At 34.1% G+C, this 27,814-nt stretch overlaps 1 protein-coding gene across 9 annotated transcripts; it reads right to left on the reverse strand.

Moving 5' to 3' along the window:
• Positions 1–1,672: 1,672 nt before the first annotated feature.
• On the reverse strand, positions 1,673–27,183 carry LOC143191116 (diacylglycerol kinase theta). Of its 9 annotated transcripts, none has more exons than XM_076395891.1 (17): positions 26,528–26,868; positions 22,481–22,560; positions 22,259–22,361; positions 21,980–22,200; positions 17,188–17,344; positions 16,821–16,922; positions 15,861–15,992; positions 15,553–15,805; positions 11,959–12,149; positions 11,679–11,891; positions 11,481–11,618; positions 10,004–10,327; positions 9,763–9,945; positions 7,902–8,196; positions 5,579–5,735; positions 5,414–5,521; positions 1,673–3,251 (listed from the first exon to the last, which is right to left on the reverse strand). In XM_076395891.1, exons 1-17 carry the CDS (start codon positions 26,673–26,675, stop codon positions 3,102–3,104), a joined length of 2,955 nt encoding a protein of 984 aa, XP_076252006.1. In that variant the 5' UTR covers positions 26,676–26,868; the 3' UTR covers positions 1,673–3,101. The 9 variants fall into 9 exon arrangements, with proteins under 9 accessions (XP_076252006.1, XP_076252003.1, XP_076252004.1 ...); XM_076395888.1 differs by having other exon boundaries at positions 1,673–3,623; XM_076395889.1 differs by having other exon boundaries at positions 9,703–9,945; positions 26,528–26,866.
• Positions 27,184–27,814: the final 631 nt, after the last annotated feature.

Below are 27,814 nucleotides of genomic sequence, written 5' to 3' on the forward strand. Positions count from 1 at the left end.
TGCTGTTAGGAATTTGTAGGCAGTATTCGGTTAAACAATATTTAAATTATTTGCCTGGTATTGTAATAGCTACAGGATAGTTCCTTTACTGCTTAGTCAAAAAATGACAATATTTTCGTTGAAGTGCGAATCACACACAGCTTAATGTTGTTTTTCCAGAAGCTTGCATGTTAGGACTGTCAAATGTAGATTAAGTAGCTCATTTGCTTAGCCGTAAACTATAGAAAACTGGGGAAGGAGATCGAAACTTTGCATAAACTACCCCTAGTCTCTAGTGGATTCCTGGAATCTGGATATTCTGAAGTTGAAGAAACATTCTCTAACCTTAGTTTACTGGAGTTTGGATAGAATGAATGGATAGAATAGTATGCCAAAATATTGTAAGTTGCAAAAACATTTCTTAACTGGGATTTATACGGTCATCAAAGGCACACTGAAGTAGTTCTCGTTCGTATACAATCAAAGCTTAGACAATCACTCCTTAGCCTGAATATCATGGAAATTTGGATAAAAACATTGTAGCCCAGAAGATTATTAAAGATAAATTGCCAGACGAAGTTGCTGTTAATACTCACAAAGAGCTATGTCGTGTCGATAATTCTATCAGACCTGTAGGGCGATGTCCCTTTCCAATTTCGTGACAAGTGTTTATTTTTTAGATTAAAGACGAAAATATTAACGGTATTGTCAGTGCCTGGGTGGATCCAACATGTCACTACTACTTATTTTTGAAATAAACTTGTTTTCATCCCTACATAAATCAAAATGTTAATTATGCTACCTTATCACTACTGCAGTGTTGCAAAAATAAAAATCCCCTCAAATACAATTTAGCTTAGTTTGACAAGTGTATAGTATTTTTGCTTAATGCATTTGATATGTTCTTTTTTTTTCTTTTTTCGTTTCCAAAACCCATTTGGCGTTTTGCTTCAACTATATATGCTAGTTTTTGTCAATTCGTATTGCATATAGCGTATTCTGATGTTCGTAATTTGGATTTGTTCTGTCGCGTTCACTAAGATTAAAACGAGCTACAAGATGTTTTTGATAAATGTTTAAAATTCTTATCAAATCAAACGTTTGACTTGGTTATTGCAACCAATGCGTATGCGTAAATTGTTACGTAGTCAAAGCACAACACTTCATAAAAATTTCAGTGCTAAGCCAAATGACCCCGCTTGATTTGTTGCGTTTTCACAACAAACATAAACGTTCTTTTGCCGGCTTGGTTGGCGCAGTGGTCAAGCCAATAGGATAACAGTCCTCCTATGGTTGCAGTAGTCGCGGGTTCGAATCCTGTTGGGCATGGATATACTTTATGTTTGTGATTGTAAATGTCTTCATAGCCAACAGTGGAAAATCCGACAAGGAATGGCCATTCCAGTCACGCCAGTAACCAGGCCGGGTAAGACCGGCCGTGTTCTGGGATGGTACTGAAGTTGGTCACTGACCAGTCAGTAGGCTTAATTTCGAAGACGATATTTCGAAGCCCACGTTAAACAGCAATTCCAGTCCAAATAAACCTTCCTTGGTAAAAAGGAGACTTTAAAACATATATGAAAAAAGTGTTCTTTTGAGTCATCTTGTTACAATACTAGCTATTAGAAAATCGTAAATAACAAGGAGATATCAAGTGACAAGAGTAAATTAGAAAAATAAATAAAACACCACGTTATTGAATAGTCTCTATTTCGCTAGGTTTTAATTTTACTATGTTAACATTCATTATACTTTACATAAATAATTGTTCCCGAGGCCGGGGCGGTACGGCTCGTGCCACGGCCGCCGCGCCGGCCCCCCACCGGAACCATCTACAAATTCATTAAGTACGTTCTGAAATATATAATTTACAGTAAAACAATGATAGCTTCACATCCAATAGTAATAAGATAAATGTATTCAGCTAGAGAGAGTGTATGTTCGGTTCACGAACTTGTCGGCGTCGCTCTTCGTACGCGTGTGCTCCAGAATGCGCGCGTACAAAATTGAGCCCCACGCGACCCCGACAGGTTACGCGTTTGCGCGTTAATGTCGTTTTCTGGAGAACGAGATTAACACGACGGGCGCGGCAGACCGAGTGCGCTCACACCCTCTCGCGGACAACTGGCGGAAGCATGCTAAAGCCACTCCAACCAGCTGTCTGGCGAGCAGAGATGGTCACGCCCCTACTGCCGATCCCACGTTCGGCGTTTGGTGCGCAGTTTCGGCCCGACTGCCCAGCCATTGGTAAGAGGCGGGGTCCACTAAGACACGCCCCCCTCCAAGGCGGGGTGGAAACTGGACCGCGACTGTGCGATGAACGCTCACGATTGGTCCGAGCGCGACCACGTTCGATCTCGGGGAGTTGTACCACTGCCGCGACATTACGATCGTGGTCGAGCTTGGATCAATTTTGGCAACCAGCGTTTGTTTTTAGTTATAGTTTTGTTTTTATAACCTACGATGAATTAAGTAGCTTTGATCGATTCCTGAACGCACCTCGCAGCTACATGAGTAGTCCCCGCGTTGCACTGCGTCGTAGGATTGAGGGTGCCAGAACGAAAAAGCGTTCTTCTCTTGGTTCTTGATGCGAACGGCTACTTATGTGGCCGTGATCTCAAGCGAGTCCCTTGAACGCTACGTTTTAACATGTTTATATTTCTTTGAATATTCCAAACAAGCAACAAACAACGGAACTGTATAAACTATCGAAAACAAGACAAAGAACCGACTGTAAGGAAAATATATTGTTTTGTTTTTGTACATTGGCACTAACAAATGTTCCTATCGGTGAAAAAACTAGCAAGATAGTTGGCACCGTCGTGTTTGCTGTACGTTCGGGAACTCGCCGTGACCAACAACCCCGATTAGACAATTTACCGGACGCGTTCGAAACGCCCGCTCAGACAAACGATACAAACTTAACAAACAACTACTAAGAATGGAAAGTTAATCTGGTAAAAATTACCATACTCGAACGTAAACGTCGTTACAGAATAGTCTATGCTGGTCGGGCGCGTTGCTCCGCCTCCCGCCACGCCGCCACCACCCAATCGCATGTCCTTGAAGCAACGCGCGCCACGCCCCGTCCAATCAGAACAGGTAGAGAAAGGGGGAAGGTACTAAAAGATCGCGTTCTCGGGATCTGTAGGCGAATCGCCGCCGTTTGACGGCGACGGCAACGCCTCCAGTTGTTTTTCGCCGGCGACGGCCATCGATGGCTCCGTGTTCCTCCGCTTCATTCTCCGTTTCATCTTCTTTAACATTGTGGCCTGCGGGGGGAGGAGAGCATTTATCACATCAGGCGGGACATTCGAACTACTCAACAAAAACGTATGGTCAAGACCAAGCAAGGCATGCGAAAACTAAACAGACACAGAAAGAGACAAATTGGGTGGGTGGATTGTTGCGTTTTACGCGGAATTCTGGTTGACGGGGGCTTGAGGGGCGAGCGGTTGTTGAGGTGTGGGCGGGTCTTCGGTTGTGGGAGTTGATTTGGGCGCCTCCTCCCCGTCAGCCTTGGTTGTATTCGTGTCGGTTGTGGGCGGTCCTGTTGGTGCCGGTGCAGCTGCCGCTGCCGGCGCCCCTTCCAAGTTCGGTTCCGTCGGACGACGCTTGAACTTTTTTTTCTTCAACATCTTAGCCTGCAGGAGTCAAGCGGTTAGTGTCAGTTACGGACATTTTTAGGAAGCGGCTAGCGCGGATTCGCGAATTAGTCAACTTTTTACCACCCTGTATGAAAAGCCCAAAAACATTTACCTTTGTTTATTCCTCTATTACAAAAATAGTAAACATCACACTGCCCAACGCCTATTAGAAACTATACAAACTGCCTCTTCTGCATAATACTTAATAGTATTTTTATAATATATTCCTAAACTTTGAATTTAAAATAATTTGTGATTTAACGAAATTGTCTCTCTAAATGTCCTAGTTTAAATACTGCAGCTATACATGAAATACTAATAAAACCTCTACTAAAAAAATCTAAGCATAATACTTTCATAAATAATATATGAAAAACTATAGATATAATACCATTTTACTATTTTGATACCATAATAAATTGTTGTTGGGCAGTGACCATAAGCTTATTTCTAGAGCATTTTTCAGGAACTCATTAAAATTATGAGCATGAGTCGTTAGTACTGTTAGAACAAAAACATGTACGAATCTAAGCAAAGCTACTTTATAAATCTTTTAACTAGAATTTCAACTGGCCTATCTAAAACTTCAAATCGTGCTAATTATCCCAAATAAGTCAAATTGGAAGCTTATGGTCTACAAGCTGTTCCAGAAAACTTAAGAAATATTAAATAAAAAGTATTATAGTTGAATCAGAATAATATAATATAGATCAATAAATTAAAATTATGACAAATTGATGTTTATGTGAAAATGATGTCTATAAATCAACATATAGTGGTCCATTAATATAGTCAATTTTGACCAAACTAGAAATGGTTGGCTGTACTGTTGCGTTTTTACCAACTAATTAACATATTAATTATCATACCAATAAATTAGTTTTAAGGGATTTTTTTAATTTAAATTGGTAAAATGTATTTTATTTAAAGTATTGTGCATCGATAGCCGCCAATTTTTTCTATCTTTTAGGCAACTTACGGATTCCATCTCAAAAGAACGATGTACCTTTTGAGGGTATCCAGGTATTCACCAATCGACCTATTTTTTAGTGTCTTCATAAGAAGTCAAACGCTACTGAAACAGCTCACGACTTATATATAATGCAAGGCCTGGCCACTACGACGGGCGGAGTAGCACTTCCCACTTTTGAATGTTTCCAAGTATGTTTTCACCGCTTTTGCAACATGTGGTCAAGCGTTGTCGTGCCGAAAAATAACAATATTGTATCTTTGCTCGTATTCCGGCTATTTTTTGCTCAGTGCTCGGTCCAAACAATTGTAGTCTATAGCGATACCCTTTGATGGTTTAATCGAGTCTGCCTTCAAATCTTCGTGCTAATTTTTTTTGCCTGTCCAAAACGATCTTTGTCTTCGATGTCAAAATCATCAGTTTTAAAACACCGAAACTAATATTAACATGTTGAAATCGATGGAGCATGGTTGCCATAAGCTTCTGACAGAAGTTGTTTACAAATGTACCGGATGCGATTTAATATACAATAACACCATATGTTGTAAATACTTTAAAATTAATTTATAAGCCTGATATACTATGAACTTAACAAATGAGGACCTTAATTGTGTATTACCTGAACAATTAAATATTGACACATTAAATATAACAAAATCAAATATATTCATTTGTCTTAATATATATGTTTTTAATTTATATTTGAACACTACAAACAAATGTTTTTATAAATTTGCTGGAACAGTGAGACCTGTAAATTCGCGAAACACAAAAACACATGCATATTATATGCATGTGATAGCTTCCGTCCACATACCTTCAGAGCCGATTTTAAAATGACCACTTCGCAAGGTGTTTGTATCCACGGCTCGCCATCAACCTGAACTGGAATGTCAGCGTTCAGATGTATCCTGATGTGTTTACCCTACAAAAACACCAGAATTACCAAGCATCTATAATAATCGATAATAGTTCAGCATACTTGTGCTATACGCATTGCCGATCTTAATCCGGACTGGATCTGGCCTAGATGCACCACTCCAGTCACTCCTACAACCTCCAGAAGACCGTCGAAATGGGTAGGTTTATGGTACTGCTGGTCTTTCTCCAAACCCCACGGATTAGCGCCCGAACCCCAGCTAAAATAGATAATTCATTTACAACATTGAAAATACGTCTTGTTATAGTATTATTATTTAATCTATTTCTAATTATATAGCTTATCCAATAAAACAGCCAATACACGCCATCAAAATTTATGATTTCAGCACGTCGCAATGTTGCCGCATTAAATTAGAATTTTGGTTTAAAATGTTTGACGATCTGTAACCTTTAATTATTGTTACTAATGTTTTGAAGAATTTTGTAGACATTTGACAAAACTATCGACCAGTAAAAGAACAAACATAAAATATTCCGATAAATGCGCTCTTAGTTTGGAGCGAATTTAAATTTGTCTAAACTGCATTTGGCAGTATATTCGACGCCATCTATGACATGCATTAGTTGTTTTGTTGGAAGGACCATATATTTCTATATTTCAAGAATAATTTAAAAATTATTGTTAGGTTGAAAATAGTATATAAAACTATCTATAGTATTTGTAGTATTTCTATTCAAATACATACAAAAAAACTATAATTTGTCTTGAAATAACTTTAACAAATTTCAAAACAAATTTGTTAAAGACATAAATTTAGAAATATATCTGGAAAATATATTGTGACTTGTGATGAGTGATATTCTAGAAACTTCATTTGTTGTTCACTTTAATGTGTTCTTAGACCACTGGAGTCGATTGAGTGAGAGCAGAAATGATAAAGGCTGGTAGAGAAATAACGCATTCTGCTTATGCAGATTTGGCAATCGGAAAAATTACAGCCATCATGACAAACAAAATTGTCCCAATTTAAAAAAATGATATAGTAAACATTGTAAAATAAAAAAAGTATCGAGGAATAAGTCTCCTATCAATTGTCAAAAAAATATTTATTATTATTAACATCATATAAATGAGACTTCAATAATTAAGCTAATTCTACATGTTTCTTTCCGAGATTCTATTAGAAGTGAAATCATTCGGTTAATATGCGACTATCAGTAAAGGCAATTACAATGATTTGGACGTGCGTGTTGAACGAACACTTCACAGATTTATGTATTGAAATCGACTTTTTGAACATGGCTGCTCCATAAATAAAGATCCATCCGGTAAAGAAATCTAAACATAACATCAATATAGGAATAACATAACATCAACATAGGAATAACATAAACATCAACTATAGGAACAATATTTGAAGTCCAGCGGTATTAATAGCAGCGTATTGAGCGAGAAGTCGAAATGTGACTAATGATGCAGTCAGATTTTGGTTCTATTTGTATTTAAAAAGGGAAATGAAAAGCTGAAAGACAATCCATATATTGGACGCCCTACCGTTGATCATGATAATCATGTCGGTTTAATGACGACAATTAAATTGTGACTCAGCCATTCCGAAACTTGTATATAATTTTAAAAAATTAATAAAATAATTAATTATTAAAAACTATTAAATTTAATTGATTTTGATGATTGTAGTTTTAGACAATTGTTTTAATATAACTTTGTTAATGTTATGCTTTGTTTAGTTTTGTTCTTACTATAGTTAACTCAGTCAATTAGTCATGTCAGTTATACTTGCCTGAATTTAAATTAGCTTATTTGGGATTTTTCTAAAAATTGTATGTATTCCATTATGATTTTGTTGTTAACTAGAATGTTGGAAGTGTGTTTCCGACTTAATATAGAAAGTAAGTTACTCAATTATGTGCCTACATTTGTTAAAAATCACATTTTGAGTGTTTTTCTTTTTGACTTACGTCAGAATATCTCTTGCAGTTCTTTTATTCTGTAAAAACTGTACATTTAATAAAATCATAAAACTCACTATTATTTTATAATGCATTATTAAAACTCATATAAACATTTCGGGAGAATTTTAAACTATTTGATTGTACAAATATAACAATACGTTGAACTGATATGAGAACAATGCCCACGAATGAAATCAATATAGTTAACAGGCAAAGTGTTCTCATATTCTTGAGTAGAATTATCAACTTTTTCAGCAACATAAAACAAAACATATTTCCTCCAAGATCTCATTAAATATATTTTGGTTGATATATTTTAGTGTTGTATAATATTAAATGCATGGAATTTCAAGTCTCAACTTTTTTCTTTAATTATAATAATTAAGATATTTAGAGACTCCTATGGCATTTAAAAATGATATTACTATCGTCATATCCAATTTACCCACCTTAAAATATTTAAAACAATTATGCCTTCTAGCTGTGGCAAACTGATTGGTCTAAAATCCACCTCCAGATGAACGAGCTTATGCAGGTCCTTGTATACCTTGCCTTGACCCACCATCCTGCGCAGACCAATTTTTACGTAAACGCTCTTATTGTGCAATCGACTGATGAATTTGCCAGGGTTCTCTTCTCGAGCATTGTGAAAATCCAGACAGAGGTCAGCATCGATACCGATGCCGAAGTAGTTGTTCATTACCAGGATCTGCGAGTTCTCCTCGCTAGTGGAACTCGACACCACTGTGGAAGATTTTAACAATAATGAAATTTAATGACTAAATCATTTTTATGATTTATATACAGAGTGATTCTAAACATTTACAGAGATTTAAGCAAAAACAAAATAAAAATAGTTTCGAAGCTATTCCTAATTACTCTTCAATTCTATATTTAGGATTACCCTGTAAGATTTTAATAAAATAACATGACAAACACTATTATTAAGACGAAATATTTAAGTGAAAATATTAAAGCTTCAACAAAAGGTTCTTGCATTATGTATGCTATCCAATTTATCATATTATAAAATGATATAAACTAGAAATTAAATATTATGGCTTTTGTTAATTTAATTTCACCCAAGAAATCAACATCAAATACTGGATCAGACATTCTTGCTTTTTCTGATTTATCCATTTTCGAAACATTTTTAATAGTTTATTCGTAATTTCCCAATTAAATAGGCTTCTATATTATCATATTATCATTACTATTTTTGATGAATGTTAAGCTTCATTATGTCAGCTTTTACAATACAAAATGTAATTACTGTTACTGTTATTATCTTATTACACTTTTATGTTATTGTTAAGTTATAAAAAGTAAATTTTGCTACTTATTAGGTTTCAGTTCATTTATCCTAAAAAAATTTAAAGTATTTTAAATATTTTCGTTTTAAATTTTTATTCCATACATTTTACATAAGGATTTTGAATAAGTTTTCGATACTTTTATATGAAACTTAACATATTATTTATAGAAAAAATCATAAAAAATGTATTTGAAGAGTTTATTAGCTTATTTTTAAACGAGTTTTTGCAGCATCAAACAAAAAAAGTAATAATCGAAAGAAGCAATGTCTAGTAAATAAAGCGCACGAAATATGATTGTTATATGACAATGAACATTGCAAAACATGAAATTGAAAATGTTCCAAAATCCAGTGTTAAAACGCACTCTATTACTCAAAAAAATAGTTTTCAATATTTGGTACATAGTCCATTATATCAGGAATTTATTAGAGTTTCTAAAATATTTAAGTATGCTATATTTCTAAAATCTGCCTTTTAAATTACAATTATTTTCAGTGTCAAAAATGTATGAATATGCTTTATATAAAATCACTTATTTATTATCTTGTTAAAAAATTAAATTCAGTCAAATTAACTACTGAATAGTGGACCACAAGAATCAAATTTGTGATTCAGTAATTTTAAAAATTTAAAATACTAAATAATTTTGAATCAACGATAATCTTCTCATGTTATTAGATGTAAATGGCTTAGGTAATTTAATAGGCAAAGTACGGACAGTTAAGGATTGTTTAAAAACTTTTGTTGATGCTTGAACTTCTGCCAACCACACTACAACATAAACAATAATGAAAACTATTGTGCTCTGCCATATCCAAAAACAAATTCTATATAAAACACGCCCCCTTCGTTTGTTAGTCGATTAGTTTTAAAAAAGACAACATTTAAATATATGTATATAAATATAAATAAAAAAGAAACACTCAAGATTGACCTGATTTTCTAATTTGCTCATTGGTCACTTTCAATTTGGACAGTTTTTGCCTCTTCTTACCAGTGGAATTGACTTGCTTCGCATTGTCTTCGGGCTTCTCAGGCTTTTCTTCTGGACGTAATACCACCGTCCAACGGTCTAACATAATTTCCTCCGCTTCGATTACGTCTTTTAAAAGATTGAGCGGGTCCTCACCGTCAGCGTAGCCTGCTCCCCACCTCAATACCCTCGCCAGATCATTACCTGCAAGGAATGTTTTGTAATTCATATAATTTACAGAAAAAGACCTGCTGAAATGTACCAGTTCCTAGGGGAATAATTGCACACGCTGGAGAATCGCACTGGGAATCTTGCCCGACGTTGTCAAGGCACTGTAACACCCAGCCTACGGTGCCGTCTCCTCCACACACCAGGATTTTGTACTTAGGTATATTCCTAAAGACGTAGAGGCCTGGTAATGGGCCGCCGATGTCCAGATCGAATACTTGGTAAGGGTTTACCAATCGCCTGAAGTTCGCGATAAGCTCCATGCCTTGACGCCCGCCCGATTTTACATTAACGAACACCAGCAATGGATTGGCTCCCTTTGGTATCATTGAAGGTTCAATATTGGGTAGTAGCATTACTGAAAATATTTATAATGTATACAAATTATATTGCATATATTTTTTTGCAGATATTTATATCACAAAACTATATTAAACCGCTTAATATATATTAGAATGATACTATAAGTTAAGCTATAGTCCATCAAACACTTTTCTAATTATTTTTTAAATTGTGCTTTACTTTTTATCACTTTATTATATATTGAAATGTTAACATTATTACTGGCTTACAAGTACCTATTGAAGACTGTATTCTTTAATTTAAAGAAAAATACACTATAATGATATGTACTCAATGGTAAAAAATTATATTTACTTTTGAAATAAAGTCTTAGGAGATTTTGATAAATAGAACTTTCTTATGCAATATTTATTTATTACTTATTTGTACTTCCTTTAATTATACATAATTTTTCATAATGCTTTAAGTTCAAATTGAATTATTGTACAAGAGGACATACATTAAACTTTTTTAGGAATGATACAATGTCTATATAGTTTTATAAAAGTACGAAAATATGTGGCAGGTCTCAAGTCGATGTTTACGAAGTAGTATGCAGTTGTGGGAAATTACGGAGAAAATGTTTAAAACAATGTATTAACATATTTATAGATCACTTTTAAATATACAATCCAATTGTGTCTGGTTAGAAAAAATACAAATCCTCATCTATTTGAGGTAATTGTACAGGAGAAGTGATAATGAAATATATGGCTGAAGTAATATGGCTACGTTGCAGAAGTAGGAGGTTTAGTTACTGCAAGATGGTGCGTGTGGAAGAAGGAATATGTTGTAATATATAGTTTCTATTATAGCGTCCTTATGAATATTCTAATAATAATTTGTTAATAACACTTGTGTATGGTTTTTATAAGTCATTCAATTAATATAATACAAATAATGTACCGTTAAGAAATAAATCTGAATATGCATATAACAATGGTTCATTGCATTGCGTTGCAGAGACAGTATTAGAGAAAATGTTACAGAAAAGAAACAATGCATATTGAGATAAATAATAGCAGCATATTGGTTGAGAGTTAAACACGCTCATAGAGTGAAAAGAGATAGACCTCTAAAAGTTAAAGTTAAGTTGATGATCATCCAAACTGCCCATGTTTATTAAATATTTAATAATAACTTATTTACTAAATAAAACAACTACTTACCTAAAAGATTTTGTTTTTCCTCTAATCTCGATTCTCTCAATATATATAGTGCCCGGACTGCCGTTTCAGAATCTTCGAATGTTACTACCATTGAACCATATTCATAGTAGATAGGACCGATTTTTGCATATTTATAGTCTATAATAATGGAATAATAAATTATATTGCTAACATCTCGTATCTCGTATCGTGTCTTACCTTTACCAAGCATATCAGACAGTAAACTCTTGTAAGCATTTTCCACTAAATTAACCGGTAAATTTCCAATAAAAAGAGCTACATTTGGTCCATGAGGATCTTGTTTCAGCTGTAAATAGAAACGCATAAGCTCCATCTGTCGGATACTGTCGCGACCTAAATTTTTCATAATCTCCCAGGGCCTCTCATTCCAGGAAAGTACCCGCTCCGTAACTGAAACCAATAGCACATATATAAGTAACGGTTTATTTCGTCACGGTTCGGTAGTATTCGGCAGTACCTCCTCTGTCCAAAAGGACTTCAAGGCATCGTAGATCCTCGCATTTGCAGTCTAAATCAAAACGTTCTATCGATTCTTTAATCAGATCAGCTACGGTCGTATTAGAGTCGACAGGCACGGTGCAGAACGCCTGCGACACTTGCAGCTTTCCTGGGTACACTTTCACTTCCCCTTTATCATTTTCCTTATCCCTAAAATAAATATAGCATAGGATAACATATCAAAAATACATTAATATTACAATACAAAGTTCAAATTAACACGTTCAAGATTCTGTCTAAGCAACTGTAGGACATGACTAATGAAAACCGTATAAATGTTTCTGTAGCAGCTTTTCATCCCTTAAATTTCTTTAAAACTATTTTTGCTCCAAAATTTATGAGGTTCGTCCATCGATCGATGGACGAACCTAAAAGATGTTTGATTATTTAAAGTCAACTTTCGTTGGTATTTAATAAATTTAAAAAATGCAGATTTGTTTAACAACCCAGAGAGTAGATGAGCCTTCTTTTTAAAAGGTTTTTATGATGCAGGTTAAGATCCAGACGTTTATGGTTTACTCACAAACATCGCCATCTAACAACTTTAATCTCTACAAGATTGAAATCATTCAGACAAATCAGTATCAGTATATAAAATCCAAGCAACAATTTCATTTAGTAATTTGTGTAATTGCACATAATTGTAATATTATGAATTTTAAAATCAGACAGTATTTTTCCTTCTCATTTTATTCTAGATATGAAAAGGATACATGTAACCGAATGAGCTTATAAAATTCGCCCAATTTTCAAAATTATTTTCAGTCTTCAAAATTTTTCAAAAATTTAGTGATAATAATTTGAGGTTGTAAAATCAGTTAGAAACTGATTACCTCTCTAATCAGTTACTTCGAACAGGAACCATAATGGGGACCCCTTCTTACCAGTAACAATTGTTATTTAGGTGGATTAGGCTTCCAGTGAATACCATTACACAAAAAGCGCCTAGAACTCTACCTCATAGATGGTGTGGAAAAAATTTGAATGTAAATATAAGAGAGAAATAGTAGGGTGACGACGGAGAGTGCAGGGGAATTGAGATTTGGTAAAGTTTTTAATTCAGTATATATATATATATATATATATATATATATATATATATATATATATATATATATATATATATATATATATATATATAGAATATATATATATATAATTATATACATATATATAACAAGATGGCTGTATGCAACGGATGGAAATTAATTTCGGAACAGTAGAGCACTCAAAGATCAATGACCATCAAAAGGAACACTAGAAAACTAGATACATCTGATTTTGAGTTATCAGTAAGATCGAAGGAAATATTGTAATCAATGTAGTAAATAGTAATGGAGTAATTAAGAGTTTAGAAAATTAATCATGTGTATAATATACAAGGATCAGTGAAGCACTAACTAGTAAACTGGTAACATGGGATCCAACGGAATTATCAGTAGGATAAAGAAACATTGTAATCAATGTAGTAATTAGTAATGCAGAAGAGTTTAGAAAATCGACCATGTATAATTTACAAGAATCAGTGAAACAATAGAAAAACTAGATACATGGGGTCCAACAGAATTATAGGTAGGATAAACAGAAACATTGTAATCAATGAGAAGAGTTTAGAAAATCAACCATGTGTAAGTTGCAAGGACCAGAGAAGTATTGAAAACTAGAAACAAGGGGTCCAACAGAATTACAGGTAGAATGAAAAGCCATTGAAACCAATGAAGAAGAGTTTAGTTAGAAAGCATTAGAATTAAATATAAATATCAATTCAACACAACTGGATCTAAAGTGGAAGAAAAATCAAATTGACGCTCGATCATATTATAAATGGAAAGATAGATCTAGATATCTATATCAGGAAATCGGAGGATTTAATTACTGAAACAAGATACTATGAATTTAATTGAACATGGTATGGACTGAGAAATTCATCTAAAGGTTGGAACACAAAATGAGTACACGAAGAACAAATAGTGGATTTAATGGACAGTCTTTATGAAGTTAAACAGTTTATTGGAATGGAAATATCGAAGATAGTAGAGATTAAAGATTCATCAAAAACATATAATTTAACGAGTGCTTGAGGAATTCTACGTAGAAGATTGTTACACCGATTGAAATTAATATTAACACCAGCAAAAATGGAGAAATAATCTACAGTTATAATTTAAAGGTTACAAGATCGCATCTAAACAGATCAATTTGGTAAGCCAATGGAAGTTAACTTCAATATGGTGATAGTGTAGAAATAATTAAAGATATACCGTTTAGAAAATATATAGATAAACCAATATAAGGCGTGCATAGAAAATTCCAAAGAAGAACCTGTGAGTAAACCGATGCATAGAGTTTTGCAAGCGGAAGAAGAAAACAAGAATGTGAGTGATGATGAAGAAAGCATTCAAGAGCAGATAACAGACAGTGATGACGAACCTGATGAAAATGAACCTATCTTGTTTAAATTGGAGGAAACCAATCCTAGAAGAAAAACCTCGAGACTAAGGAAATAGACGACTATGAGCCTATTGTCTGCTTATTTCAACAGAAAAGACACAAACAGTTGAAGGTGATATGTTTTCATTAAAACAAGTTAACGATAAGAGAAAGTTAAATAAAGTAATAGATCAAGAACCTGATTATTTAGCTTTATCCGAAGACGAAGAAGAAAGCCCTAAGCAAAAATATTTAAGATATGATAAACAGGAACAGCACTTAAACAGTTCTGGGTTATATTAAAAAGATTCTGATTTTGAGTTGGAAATGGAGTGATAATGAATCTGATAGTAATGGAAATAACTAACATATTAGGATTTGATTCTGATGAATCTGGTCTAGACGAAAATAAGAATAAAACAAAGGGAACTGTGCAGAATATTAAAAGAAAAGAAAAAAGAAAAGTGAACACCCATTAATAATTGATTTGGAGTCTAGAAATAAAGAACAGAAGAAAGCTCATAAAGCAGAATAATGTTAGTGAATGATTGAGTTGAAAGTAATAGGTGAAGGTGATAAAGTTAGAAAACTGGAGAAAACAAAATTAACAAAATTGAGTACAATATTAGAAGCAGAAAATGGAGATAGTGGTGACCAATTAGTTATGATACCTCAGTGATACCAGAAGACCATGGGCTAATGTAAGGCAGAAGTTGACTTGAAGGAGCAAGTTATGAAGACTGGTATGGTAACCAACTAGGAAGTCTTAATGGACTCATACCATTTGATAAAAGCAACCCAGAGGCATGGAAGAAATTCATTCGAAGAGAACATGTGTATGTTTGGCATCCCAGAGCAAACTAAATGATTGATATTAAATTGGACAGTATTTTGACGGATATTTCTATGACTGTTCAAATTTTTTTTTGGTTTAAACAGAATTGTCTAAAGTAGAAAATTGTTACCTTTGTTTATCATATAATTGTGCAAGCTTATTCGACTAAATCATTAAGTAAAGTTAAAATTCTCGCAATGTATAAATAGAATAGTTCTAAGTAAAACCGTAACCATAAAACATAACTTTAGTGATATAAAATTACTAAATAACTAGATCATTACTTACTTGAACCTCAAAAAAATCGCTGGCCGTTTTCCTTCCTTCTTGTTCAAGCCCAAAACTGGTGTGGGATCCCGCAGGACATAATCGTCATTTGAATAGAGATCTGTAAGATAAAACTGCGCCGGATCCTTAGTGATATGGAATGCTCGCAGCGCCTGAACCACCAATTGATTAAGGGTAGCTTGCCTCGAAACGACGATAATGCGAAATATACGCCTGCGAAGCGAATTGTTACCATCGAACACTTTGATCACCTCTGAAACAGAAAAAGAAATTGTAGAAATGGTATAGGTTGGACTATAGATGCCCACCTTCATCCCTCTCCTCCTCTTTCTTTGTCTGCTTGTCTTGCTTTTCTTTTCCGGAATGTAGTAGTAGGGTATCTTCTAAATCTCGATATCTGCTAGCTTCGCCGCTGCTGAATTCCTCAGATGTGCTTCGTGCTAAAGTCATTTAATATGTCGATGTTATATTTTCTTAAATCATAATATAAAATAATCATCAAATGTGAATTAATTCATCAATACTTAGTGACAACTCAGACTAGTTTACAAAAATATAATGCTCTTTCGATCAAGGTATCGTCATTGGTGTTCACTGTGATCTTCTTTCATTTTTCTAAAAATAAAGGATTGAATATCTCTGGAATTTATTTATGTTTCTCCTCATTTTTTAAATTCACTATAAAAATGAAAAACTATATCCGGAAAAAAGTACGATGTAACATATTCGGAAAACTAACCTATTAATTAAAAAATATTATATATTATAACAAAAGCAGTGCTATTACAATGAGAAGATGTGTGGATCCTCTTCATTTAAGTACATCATTTTAAATTTTTATGTTTACAACAAAGAAAAGTATAACTCTAATACCAGTATGTACGATACTTTTGTTGTTTTTTGATCTTATTATATACAGTAAGTAGTTAATAGTATCATTAGTTGTTTGGTTTATTAATCAAATATAAAGCTGTCAAAACATCATAATCAAAACTTGAAGGTAATATTTAATCTTCAATGGGCTGGCATAACAATAACATTTTTATTCAAACTACAAATGCAGTTAATTTTCATCATTTTCAATCTGTTCATCCGTACTATCCCTATAGAGTTAGTTCTGCCTATTGAAATTCCTATTAGTAAATCAAACTTTCAATGTTAAATATAAAGCAATTATCTGGTGAGGGTCAAATATTAACTGATTAATGTCAAAATGCCAAAAGCACTCCAAGTCAGGTAGATGCAACCACGTGCTGGAAAAGAAATACCTCGAATTCGAGGCCGTGGACCACAAACGGTCGAAACAAAAGGAAACCGCTGAAGCATGTTGGATATCGAGACTGGCTGCTTTCCGCTCACGCCATTGGAGACTGCAAAATCATTCCTTGTTATCTTAAAACGAAAAAAATTGAAAACAAATTTTAACACAACCACTAGTCGAGTTACCATCATCAGAGTGTTTGGTTTATCGTACACTCAGTCATAATTAAAAAAATCTCAATTAATTGTTGAGAGTGTTACGACCAACAATATAAAAAATAATACGTTTTCATTTCAGAATACGAAAAGAAGAACATTAAACCAATATTCCTAGAAATTTTAAGAGTATAGCAAATGGTAAAGAGCTACACTTACGAGAAAGCGTGTCCTTGCGCCTGACTTGTACTCCAATGATGGCCTCCATGGGTACTTCTGTCCTGGGAATGCTGACTGCATGAGGTGGTAAAAATATCGGTCCAAGTAAGCCAAAATTGCAGTTACTTTCAATATTTAAGTGACAAGCTGCATGACACTATAACAAACAAATAATTATGTAGGTTTAGAATTTTCTTTGTGTTACATCTTACATTAGATAAATAAATCAAATTATTATTCTGTTGTACTTGTATCAACAGACTAGCAAGAGGAGTGCGGGATAAATACTTAAAATAAAATTGAATTCGACTACTTGAGCTAAAGTTAAGAGTAACGTTTATACACTATACAAGTTCATGTAGTGTCGTTCGCTTCAATATTATGAGTGTTGTCCAGTAACAATGTTGATTCCACGTTGGTTATGATTTAGTAACCTTATTTTATGTTTTAAGACGAAATTTTGGATAACCTCGTGGATCCATTTTATTTCGAGGTCGTCTTGTAGTTTTTCATTGGTTACGTAGCGACAGACATTGGTAATTAGTTAATAGTTTTAGTGCAACCCCAGATTGTCACCCCATAGGTCCAAATTGGCTTTATGATTAACTGATAAACCAATCTCTTTGATTTTAGGTGAAATTGAGAGTATCTTCCGACTAACTAGTACAGTTGATTAATTTTTTAGTCTGATATGCTCTGCTTTTTGTCGAATATGATGTTTAGAATTTTACCTACCATCGAGATGGATGCCGAGGTATTTAGCTCATTCTGCTTGAGGAATCGGGTATCCGTCGAATGATATAATTATGATTTTGTAATTTCGTCGCAATGCAAAATTAATATGGGTAGATTTCGAGCTGTTAATCTATATTTTCCAGTTTCCAGTCTTTTTGTAGATCTTGTTGGCTACCAGTTGTGCTTTTTCTACAGTCTTAGGTCATCAAATTAAGAAATTGAAGAATTGAAAATGAAGAAAAACAGGATTGAGAGAAACGCAATAAGACAAGCTGCCCCAAGAAAAATCAGAGGCAGTATACTAACTTTCTAGGCAAAGTAGAAAAATTCGTATGTGGTGTATTCAGTGACAAGCAGTCACTTCGTGAAGGAAGCATTTGAAAAATACATGAGTAAACACGATTTCAATACATACAACCAACGGACAAATTTTGAAAACAAATAAATTTGAAATACTGAAATGCCATCAAATGCCAAGGTTAAGCCGTATCGGGGGAGGCTTTAATAGTACCTGACATCAATTACAATTTGGTCTCAGCATCAAAAATTATTTATAAGGCAATACAATTGTAATAGGTAAGAGGAAAACCATAAAATGGAAGAAAAATATCAGTAAAATATGAAAATAAATATATTTTATATATCCTGAGGGTTGACATCGTGGAAAAAGGAAATGAGAACGCATTGATACAGATAACTCTGAAGAGCAGACCATCGAAAGCGATGATAACCGTAATGAAATCGAGGACGAAAATTGTTAAAACAATTATGGAGAAAGATTGAATGATGGCGAGCTATACTATATGACATACTCTCTGCTAACATCAACACAAGACGCCTCCAAAAAGCTCTTTAAATGTTTAAATATAAAACCGAAGAATGGGGGATAGCAAATAAAATTGAATTAAAGTCGCACGAAGAATTGGAGACATGAAGTTCAACAGAGGTTCCGAAAGGACAAAAAGCCATTGAAACCAAATGCATATCTAAGATTAAAGAAGACACACAAAAGGCAAGATTATTAGCTAAAGGATTCCATGTACCTTTCAGTGGATGAATAATTCAGTTGTGCACCCGTATGCAGGTTACTATAAACTATTAGAATCTTGATGTTAGTATCCATTCAGCAGAACTGGAAGATAAAACAACGTTCCAACTGCATTTTTAAAAAGAACAACAGAAGCAACAATAGGACAATAGACTCCAGAGGGATTAACTACCGAAATAAGATACCTAACGTTAAATCGACCATTGTACGACTTAAGAAATGCACCCAAATGGTGGAATAAAAGATTCAAATGATAAACAAATTACAATTTAAGAGATCATATTTCGACTACTGTTTGTACACAAAAGATATCCATTTGGTAATATTTGCTGCTGATGCATTAATAACAGAGTCTCGACAGCAAACAGCTGACTTAATGGAAAGTCTTTATGAAGGACTTAAAATTAGAAAAATAACAGAATGCCGACTGGAGTGGTGATCGTTTAACTAGAAAAAGTGTTAGTGGCTTCATAGAATTTCACAATGCCAAGCAAGTGGCGTGGCAATCCCCTAATTATAAATAATTTGCAACAAAAAAAACTTATTTAGTTCTAAAGAGTTACATAATCCATACGTAGTTAAACATGTAGTTTGTGTAATAATAGTGAAAATTTTTTTTTAGTTCCAAATATGTATAACCCCTTAAGAAAATAGACAACCGGTATGATAGTACAATTACGGGGAATTAATTTGCAAAAAAGTGCCTACAGGGACTGCCACGAAACGAACATATTCCGTTTCGCATTTATGTCTATCGGCACGTGAACAAGTAAGCTTCGTTCCTCATGATCTGCGAATAGGATCGAATAATGTTAATTAAATAGTTCGCGTTCTCCACTGGGAGAGGTAGCTTTAAAAATACGCCGACGTCATTCCGTTCAGTTACAATAATTAGAGGGCGATTTTTATTTTCAGAATGTCATTTAGGCGGAATACAATTAACGCCGAATGTTTAGAGGGTGGTGAGGGTGTTGTATCGGTAAGTGACTGGCCTAGCCCAGATACAACAAAAATAAAACGTTCTCAAAACATCAGACCTTGTCAGCTCAATGGAAGGCATTAGAAAATTAACGCACATTACCATAGTATATTATACATTTTTCTGTATTTAAATAAATGATTTCTCTTTTTTCCGTTTTATTTAACCTTTTATAACTTTATGTATAATTTTGTATAAATATATTAGATGTTTGGTTTAATTTTTACAAGTATTTTTTTGACATTAAAATGATACTAAAGTTTTGATCGGCAATTGGTGAAATTGCGAACTATTAATGTAACGAAGCAATGTAGCTAACAACAATTATTAAACAGCATAACTCTTAAATTACAAAAAATAATATCTTTCCATTTAGTATTATTCAATGATTCGATATATATGGATGCTAATCATGGAACGTACAAAACTGCACATTTGATATTAATTACTTTTGTTGTTTGATTTGAAGAAATCTGCTGCTGAATCAAACACCTTTAGGATACTATGGCATATCACTATTCATTTATTTTTGTTTCAACAATATAAAAGTCATAATTTTGATGACAATGATCAAGAATGACTTTGAGAACCAAAATAGTTCGAACACAATTAATTACAAGACTTATTGGACGAAAGCCCAATTCAAACTTTTAAAAATATTTAAAACGGCCCAGAAGTTAATGAGTACATTGTTTCTAGACTTTTACATGCGATGCAAAAGTAGGTAAAATGGCCACCAAATGAATTTACTGAGAATTCCATTTCGAACACTTTTAATGTCATGGTTTTATTGCTTGTCAGGCAAAAGGAAAAATGTTCTGTGGTGTTTTGCTACTGACCATGAAAAATGGATCTAGTAGGATAATATCAAGTGCAAAAAGTAAGGAATTCAGAAGAGCCATTCACATTGATACCATGGGATCAGCAAAGTGTAGTGTATTACGAGCTGCTGAAACCGAATTAAACTTTTACTGTAGATGTTTATCGACACCAATTAAACAAATTAAACGACGTATTGTTGTAGAAAATATTAGCGACTAACAAACACAAAGGAATCCTCTTGCATGACAACACTTGGCCACACGTTGCAAAAGTTGTAAAGTAATAAAAAAATTCTGCCGTACCTTGCGTACTCACCAAAAACAGCGCCTTCTGGTTAGAGATCCATGCAGTTTGGCTTTAGAAATACACGGCTTCGAAATGCTGAATAAGTGTGAAAATAGGTCGATAATCGGAGGCCATGTTGCCAGAAAGATGAGAAAAAGTTGTAGAAAATGATAGAAAATATTTTCTACAACGCCTCCACAATAATATTATATATAATAAAAAAGGCTACCAAAGAAAAGACGGAAATCTATATACATTGTTGGGCATTATGTCTTGTGAAACGTATAGCTATTGGTATAAACCTTTTATAAGTTATTGTTTTAATATTCAACCAGCCGCGCTTTGGATAGTCTTGAAAGTTTACAGATGCGGAACCGTAAACTCTACCGAAGGATTATTGGATACAAATGTAGCAAGAGGGTGAAGCTCAGCTAGGAGTCAGAAGCTATTATCAAGGTTTCACACCAAATGAAAATAATTTAAAATCTTAGAAGTTGCGTTTCTGATTAGGTGTTTGGCAAACTAGATCAATGCATGAAGACGTATCTTTTGCCGAGCCAATTAGGCAATTTTCTAGAAAATTGAAACGGGTTATGAAAAGTATAATATTTAGTGTAGTAAAATTTAGCAGATCCCGGGCAACTACACATCACTAATAAGATGGTGATTAAAAAATGCTCTAACCAATAACCGAACAAACTAAAAACTGGATCAGAAGAAGCTCACATTGCTCCGACATTCGGATAGTATGCGTATATTCGTCGATGAACCAGAAGTTGACGTCTATTTGATTTATATGAAATAAATTTGTTCAAATATCTGCTATAATTAATTAATAACCATACATCTAATATTTTAAAATGTTTATAAATTCTAAAATAGATTACTAAAATGAGAAACTCATTTAATTTTCAGTTACCTACCGTCATTCTACACCATTCGCATCTGTAACCGGACAAGCATTCCGTGTTCGAACAGGTCTTTCTGCAATGTTCACATTTGCTTCCACTGGGCAGGTTCCCCTCGCGCCACTGGTGCTTGTGCTCCACTTCTTCCAGTTCCTTGTCCGGTGCGTAGGTGGCGTTCTCTTTGCAATCCGGAACGGCGAAATCTTGACATTCCACGTGAACATAATACTCGCATACTGCAAAAGGAAATGTTCTCATTTATTAATAATTCTCTCCCAAAAATCATAAACTTACTTTCGCAGTGTATAGAATCGCAATCATCCAATCGTTTCCTGCAAACATTACAAAATTTTCGTTTTTGGTGGATAGCGTCAGACCAGCAGTGTCCCACCGGATTCTATAAAAGAAACCATACTTTGTGTGATAATCCCCATGAAATGAGATATTTTTTATCAAAAGCAATATATTGATAAATCGTATACTTCATTTTAATTATCTTATTTAACATCTCCTTACCTTGACTAAACTAGCAGCGATGCTAGAACATGGTGATATTACAGTTTTGCAGCAGCGTTCATGCACTACGAAGTTGCAAACTGAAACAAAAAAATTTTTTTTAATAAACTATACTAGGTTTCTAATAAACCTAACTAAAAAGGTTTTTTTTATATCTTGCATATCTACGATTTCATTTTTATTGAATCATAGTAGCCTGTGCATAACACAGTGCATTGGTTAATTTTAGTAAATAATATATAGTCCGTTTTATTTAATTAATACCACTTATGAATCGTTTAGATTAATTTTATTCGCTTATTTATGCTATTAGTAGTTCCATGATATTTCAGTTACTACTTGTATTTATACAATACATGTTTGTAAATATAAAGTTTATAATATAAATATAAATTTATAAGTATAAATAATAAATAATATTTATTCCTAGTACATCATCAACAATATCGGCCTTTAATTTTTACTACAGACTTTTATATTTACAGCTTTTTGTTCATTTTCCTTATGCTCTACACCGTCAGTTATTGAAACGTAATCTCGCAAAGAAGGGTTCACGCCCTTTCCTCAACTAGAGTAGCTATTCCAAAAAAATACGAAGGCGTTAGAAAATAATTTCCAACCGATCTTTTCAGATTCTAAATACGTTTTCGAATTGCAAGCCAACAAAACATCATTTATATGAGATTTAACATTTGTTGGTCAAAAATGCAAAATTTGAATATGTACGATATACTTGATAGAAATTGATTACTACTGAAATTGATTTATAAATATTGATAACTTGATTTACTATGATTACTGGTTTCAGTATTTTGTGAGTGTTTGATTTCGATGCAGTTAACAAAGAACGTCCCAATGAAGTTCGTAAATTTTAAATTCGAAATTCAAACTACACCTACCGATTAGATCACCGAAGATTACTTATAAGGATAGCAATTAAAAAACGGAAAAGCGATAAATGCATAGCAATATGATGAAAACCCTTAAATGAGTATATAATTTTACCACATATTCACCAAATATTTCCTCTTCAGATTATCGATGATAATACAATATGATTTGACTGGACATGAAATGGCACTGAAAATTGGGACGACTGTTGTTAAAATATATTTAAAAGAAAGAAACGATTTACGAAAAGTTTTTCCCGTATCGAATTTAAGTGATGACACAAAAAATGTACACAATTGTTTACAATAAAATTTTGAAAATACTAAAAGTTCTCAAGCTTAATTTACTGTCCTTAAAATAACGTAAAATAAGAATCAACAACAATAAAATGTAAAAATGATTTAAAAAGTGATTTTTTTGTTAGGAAGGATATCGCGATTAAATCTAAACATTTCCAAAATCAAAAAGTAACAAAACTAAATAATATTGCGCTTTAAATGCCATTAAGTCAATTGTTTGTTTTCCCGCATTATCACGACTTCCAATTCATGGCCTATTTTTTTGTGTTTCGTGTACCAACTCCGTCGGTCAATTCTGGCTGTCAATTAAAATCCAACTTAACCTACTTTTCCCGAAATAGGTTCACGTCGTCACATAGACAAGCACGATGAATTCCATCCGTAATGTTTAGCGATTATTACTTAATGCGCGCGATTGTGATCGTTTCCGATATGACTCAGCGACGAGAGCACAGCTCGCGGATCCAGGATCATTTATTGGCGGCCTGGTGCCGGTGACGAGGAGGCTTTCGCCCATGGAAGCGCTATCCAGCAGCAGAAGCCTCCTTCGTCCGTACAGCTTACGTCACACCTTCTCGGTGTGTATTTACGCCTTGGATTAGCGTTCGTCGGAACCTGTTTATTTTTACTGGAACTCATTCGCGCTCTTATTTTTATTTCGTACATTTTTAGGTCATTTCCTCGCAGTAGTTTCTATCGAGTGTCGACTGTGCGTGGATAGGAAACGGCGTGTGTCGTATGGTATTTTTTTATTGCGCTCGTTGGTCCTTCGTTTCGGCGGTCACCGTTCTAGTGATCTTATGAAATAAAAATATCCAGGAAAAATATCAAAATATACTTTTAATATAATGGGGCATGTTGTGGTTTTATGAAAACGCAACCAATTATACGTAAATATAATATACTAAATTATATACACGTATATTTTTAGACGTTCAGTTCTCATGCTTTTATTGTTCTTGTTTCGTTTCAATATAAAGAAGCGACGGAAATAACATGTCCCTTTCTACACTTCCTAAATCCACCCGCCGCCTCCGCACTTTCCTAATTTTGACTTCATTTGTTTCAATGTTCTTTTTGTTCAACTAATCTTTCATATATAGGAAACGCGATCGAAATATTGTTCTCTCCACAGAGATCGCTCGTCAAAATATTAATCTCGATACCCGTTCTTTATTATGTTCGATATGTTGAATTATACCCTTGATGATTTTTTACAGACTTGTTCTGCTTTTGTTCCCAATTTACTACTTAAAAAATATAAAAAGAGAATGTTTTAATTTAAACAAATTTAAAACTTTTTATTTATTGTTATTGTTTAAGATTTGTATTCTCCAAATTTAAGTTTTGTAAATAATCTCTTCTGTATCACAATTACCTCCTCAAAACCGTCCTACCTCCATTGTTTCAATGAATTATTATATTTGATATTTACCCAGAATATATTTGAATTGTATTTGCAAATGATATAAATGTAATATATATTTAGAGAAACATCGATTTCTATACTACGTGCAGTTCTATTTGACAGGTGCCAAATAAGTTAAACCGCCTATTAAATGCCAATAAATATTTTTTTTATAGTAATAAGTACATTATAACAATACTCAAAGGGTTAATGTTAATAAAAAGCCAAAATGGAAAAGATACAATACTATAGGTAGTAATTTGGCTTTATCATTCAGTTACGCTATAGATAGCTTTTTGATTGAAGTAAATTCGAGAAATAAAATAAATAACTCATGTGACCTAGTAATACTTAGTCTTTGAAAAGGTACTTAACAAACAAAGAAGATACGACACGATAAATAATAAAGTATAACTTTTACATACTGAGAGCTAATGCTAATAATGATTAATAGAAACAAAAAAAAATAAAATAAGGTAATAATTTCATCTATTTTTAAATGTTTACTTGAACATAACATTCCTAAAAAGGTGATAACATTGTGGGTACGCAATAGGGGTTTTTTGCTAGATAACGATTTTTTTCACCGTACGTAACGAGTGTCTATCAGATTTTATTCGAAATGGGGACATTTTCCGACATAGTTTTATGCAGCATTTTATAAAAAAATAATTATTTTATCACTTTGTAAGAACAATTCACTAAATGAATACCTGGCTGTAATGTATATAATGGAAACTATTGGAAATCTTAATTTTTACCTATTATTTGCTTAATTTGTTTGATTCTCATGAACGTATAGACTTTATTTTTGTATCGATTTGTTAAAAAACAGAGAAACACAATAAAAATATAAATATATACTATAAAAGTATTATTCCCTCGGTATCAGATTATTCTTAAAACAATAACGGCTTTAAAACTTAACCGTGAAACAGTCACGATTTCGCAGTGAATGACATGATTCTTCTCAAATAGGCAATGGCCGATTTTTCCTCATTTAAAAATATATGTTAAGCGAGTGTTGGTTTAAGTGTAATCTGAAAGCGTTGGCGATACATGGTTGCAAAAAGCGAGGGTGTGGAATTAGGTCAAGAGTCCGATAGGGACGATATATTTTTGAATGACTGAAAGTGGTAACGGTTTGTGTTAATGGAAAAATACTCTGGAAACGGTGGGATGATGCTAATTAGAAACTACAGTAGTCGGTGGTAGATTTATACAATAACGAAGTGTGATCGGCCAATTTGCAGATGTTTTGCATGCTAACGTGTTATTTTTATCTGAGAAGAAACTATAGCGCGTGGATCGATCGGATGTGGAGGATGGCGGAATGGAATAGAACGGGGTGGGCGCTCCAGAGAGCCGGATGTCCGTCCCGAGAGGCAAGCGTCCTCCGGGCGTAGCGACGCCGTGACCTAGTTGTTGCAGGGCGGATAACGAGCTCACCTTCGCAGACGAAGCCTTGTTGGATGAGGCCCCATAGCATGTCGCCGCAGTGGTGGCAATAAGTGGGCTTGTGGAAGGTCTTCTTGTGGAAGGCATGGCCGTGCGCCACGACGCAGGCCGACGCCTGGTCGACGGCCGAGCCTGCCATGGCGCTCACCACTCGCACGGCCGGCCGATTACGTGACCTCGGAAGTGGACGCGACGGCGGACATGGTCGTTCGACGACGCGCTTACTGGGCCGCTGCTTACATGCCGACGGACACGCATCGCGGACGAGGGCACCTCTCGCGCCCGCTCGACATCGCTCCTGCCGTTGCTGCCGTCGCTGGCGCTGCAAAGGCTGCGGCGCTCCACGGCGTCGGCGCGCACGCAAGCGTCGTCCCGCCTCGGCGCCCGCGCTCGTTGTTGCCGCCCTTCCGACCTCTTCTAAACTCCCTCCTCAACACCTTAATCCGCACTCTGCACAATTACTTCACACACCAATCTACTCATTATCCTCCCCTTCCAAAATTCAAAGTTGCACTTCACCACACAGGCTAAAGACTCGACGATTCGTCAATAAAACGGTCAATAAACAAACAATCCATTACACTTATATACTTTACTAAATAATCGTAATAAAACTATTTATGTATTTGACCTTCCTTTAAATCTCCAAAGCAGGAAGTTTCAATTTGTGATATATTTCATATATCCGGAAATTATATAAACAGTATGACATAATTGTTTCCTAGGAGCGTACAAAAAATACGATTAATAATATAAAAATGTAGGTTTTCGTTGTCATTTCAAGTTCCAAACATTTAAAATATAAATGTATATAAAATATACAAATGTATTTCCAGCTTAAATTTTCTTTTGCTATAACTCTAAGCCCACTTCCTTTGTACTATTTGCGAAGTAGCTGCATGAGGCACAACTCACATTGATGTCTATATCTAAAAATGTATTGGAATAAACTAAATATACATTATTGCCTTTTAGTTTATACATTTTGTATTTAAATATAACTATAAGTCATTTGTCTTGATATATAAACACAAAATTATATTTTTACAGATTCACACGAAATAAGTTTATAAATATTTGGAATATTATTATAAAAAGATAATCAAGTTACTTTTATTAAAATTAAAAACTTAAAACATTGAATTTCCAGAAAATATGGCAACACGGTATAACTTTTCCAGGCTCGATTTATCGGCATCGGACGGCATCTAGGGGACAACTTATCCATATATTTTTGCATACAGCAGTTCCTTTGGCGGGAACTTCTAAACAGCTTTT

This window comes from Rhynchophorus ferrugineus, unplaced genomic scaffold, assembly GCF_030347505.1.
Source record: "Rhynchophorus ferrugineus isolate W39M unplaced genomic scaffold, kcgeb_rfMv2 rfM2, whole genome shotgun sequence".
NCBI lineage: Eukaryota > Metazoa > Arthropoda > Insecta > Coleoptera > Curculionidae > Rhynchophorus > Rhynchophorus ferrugineus.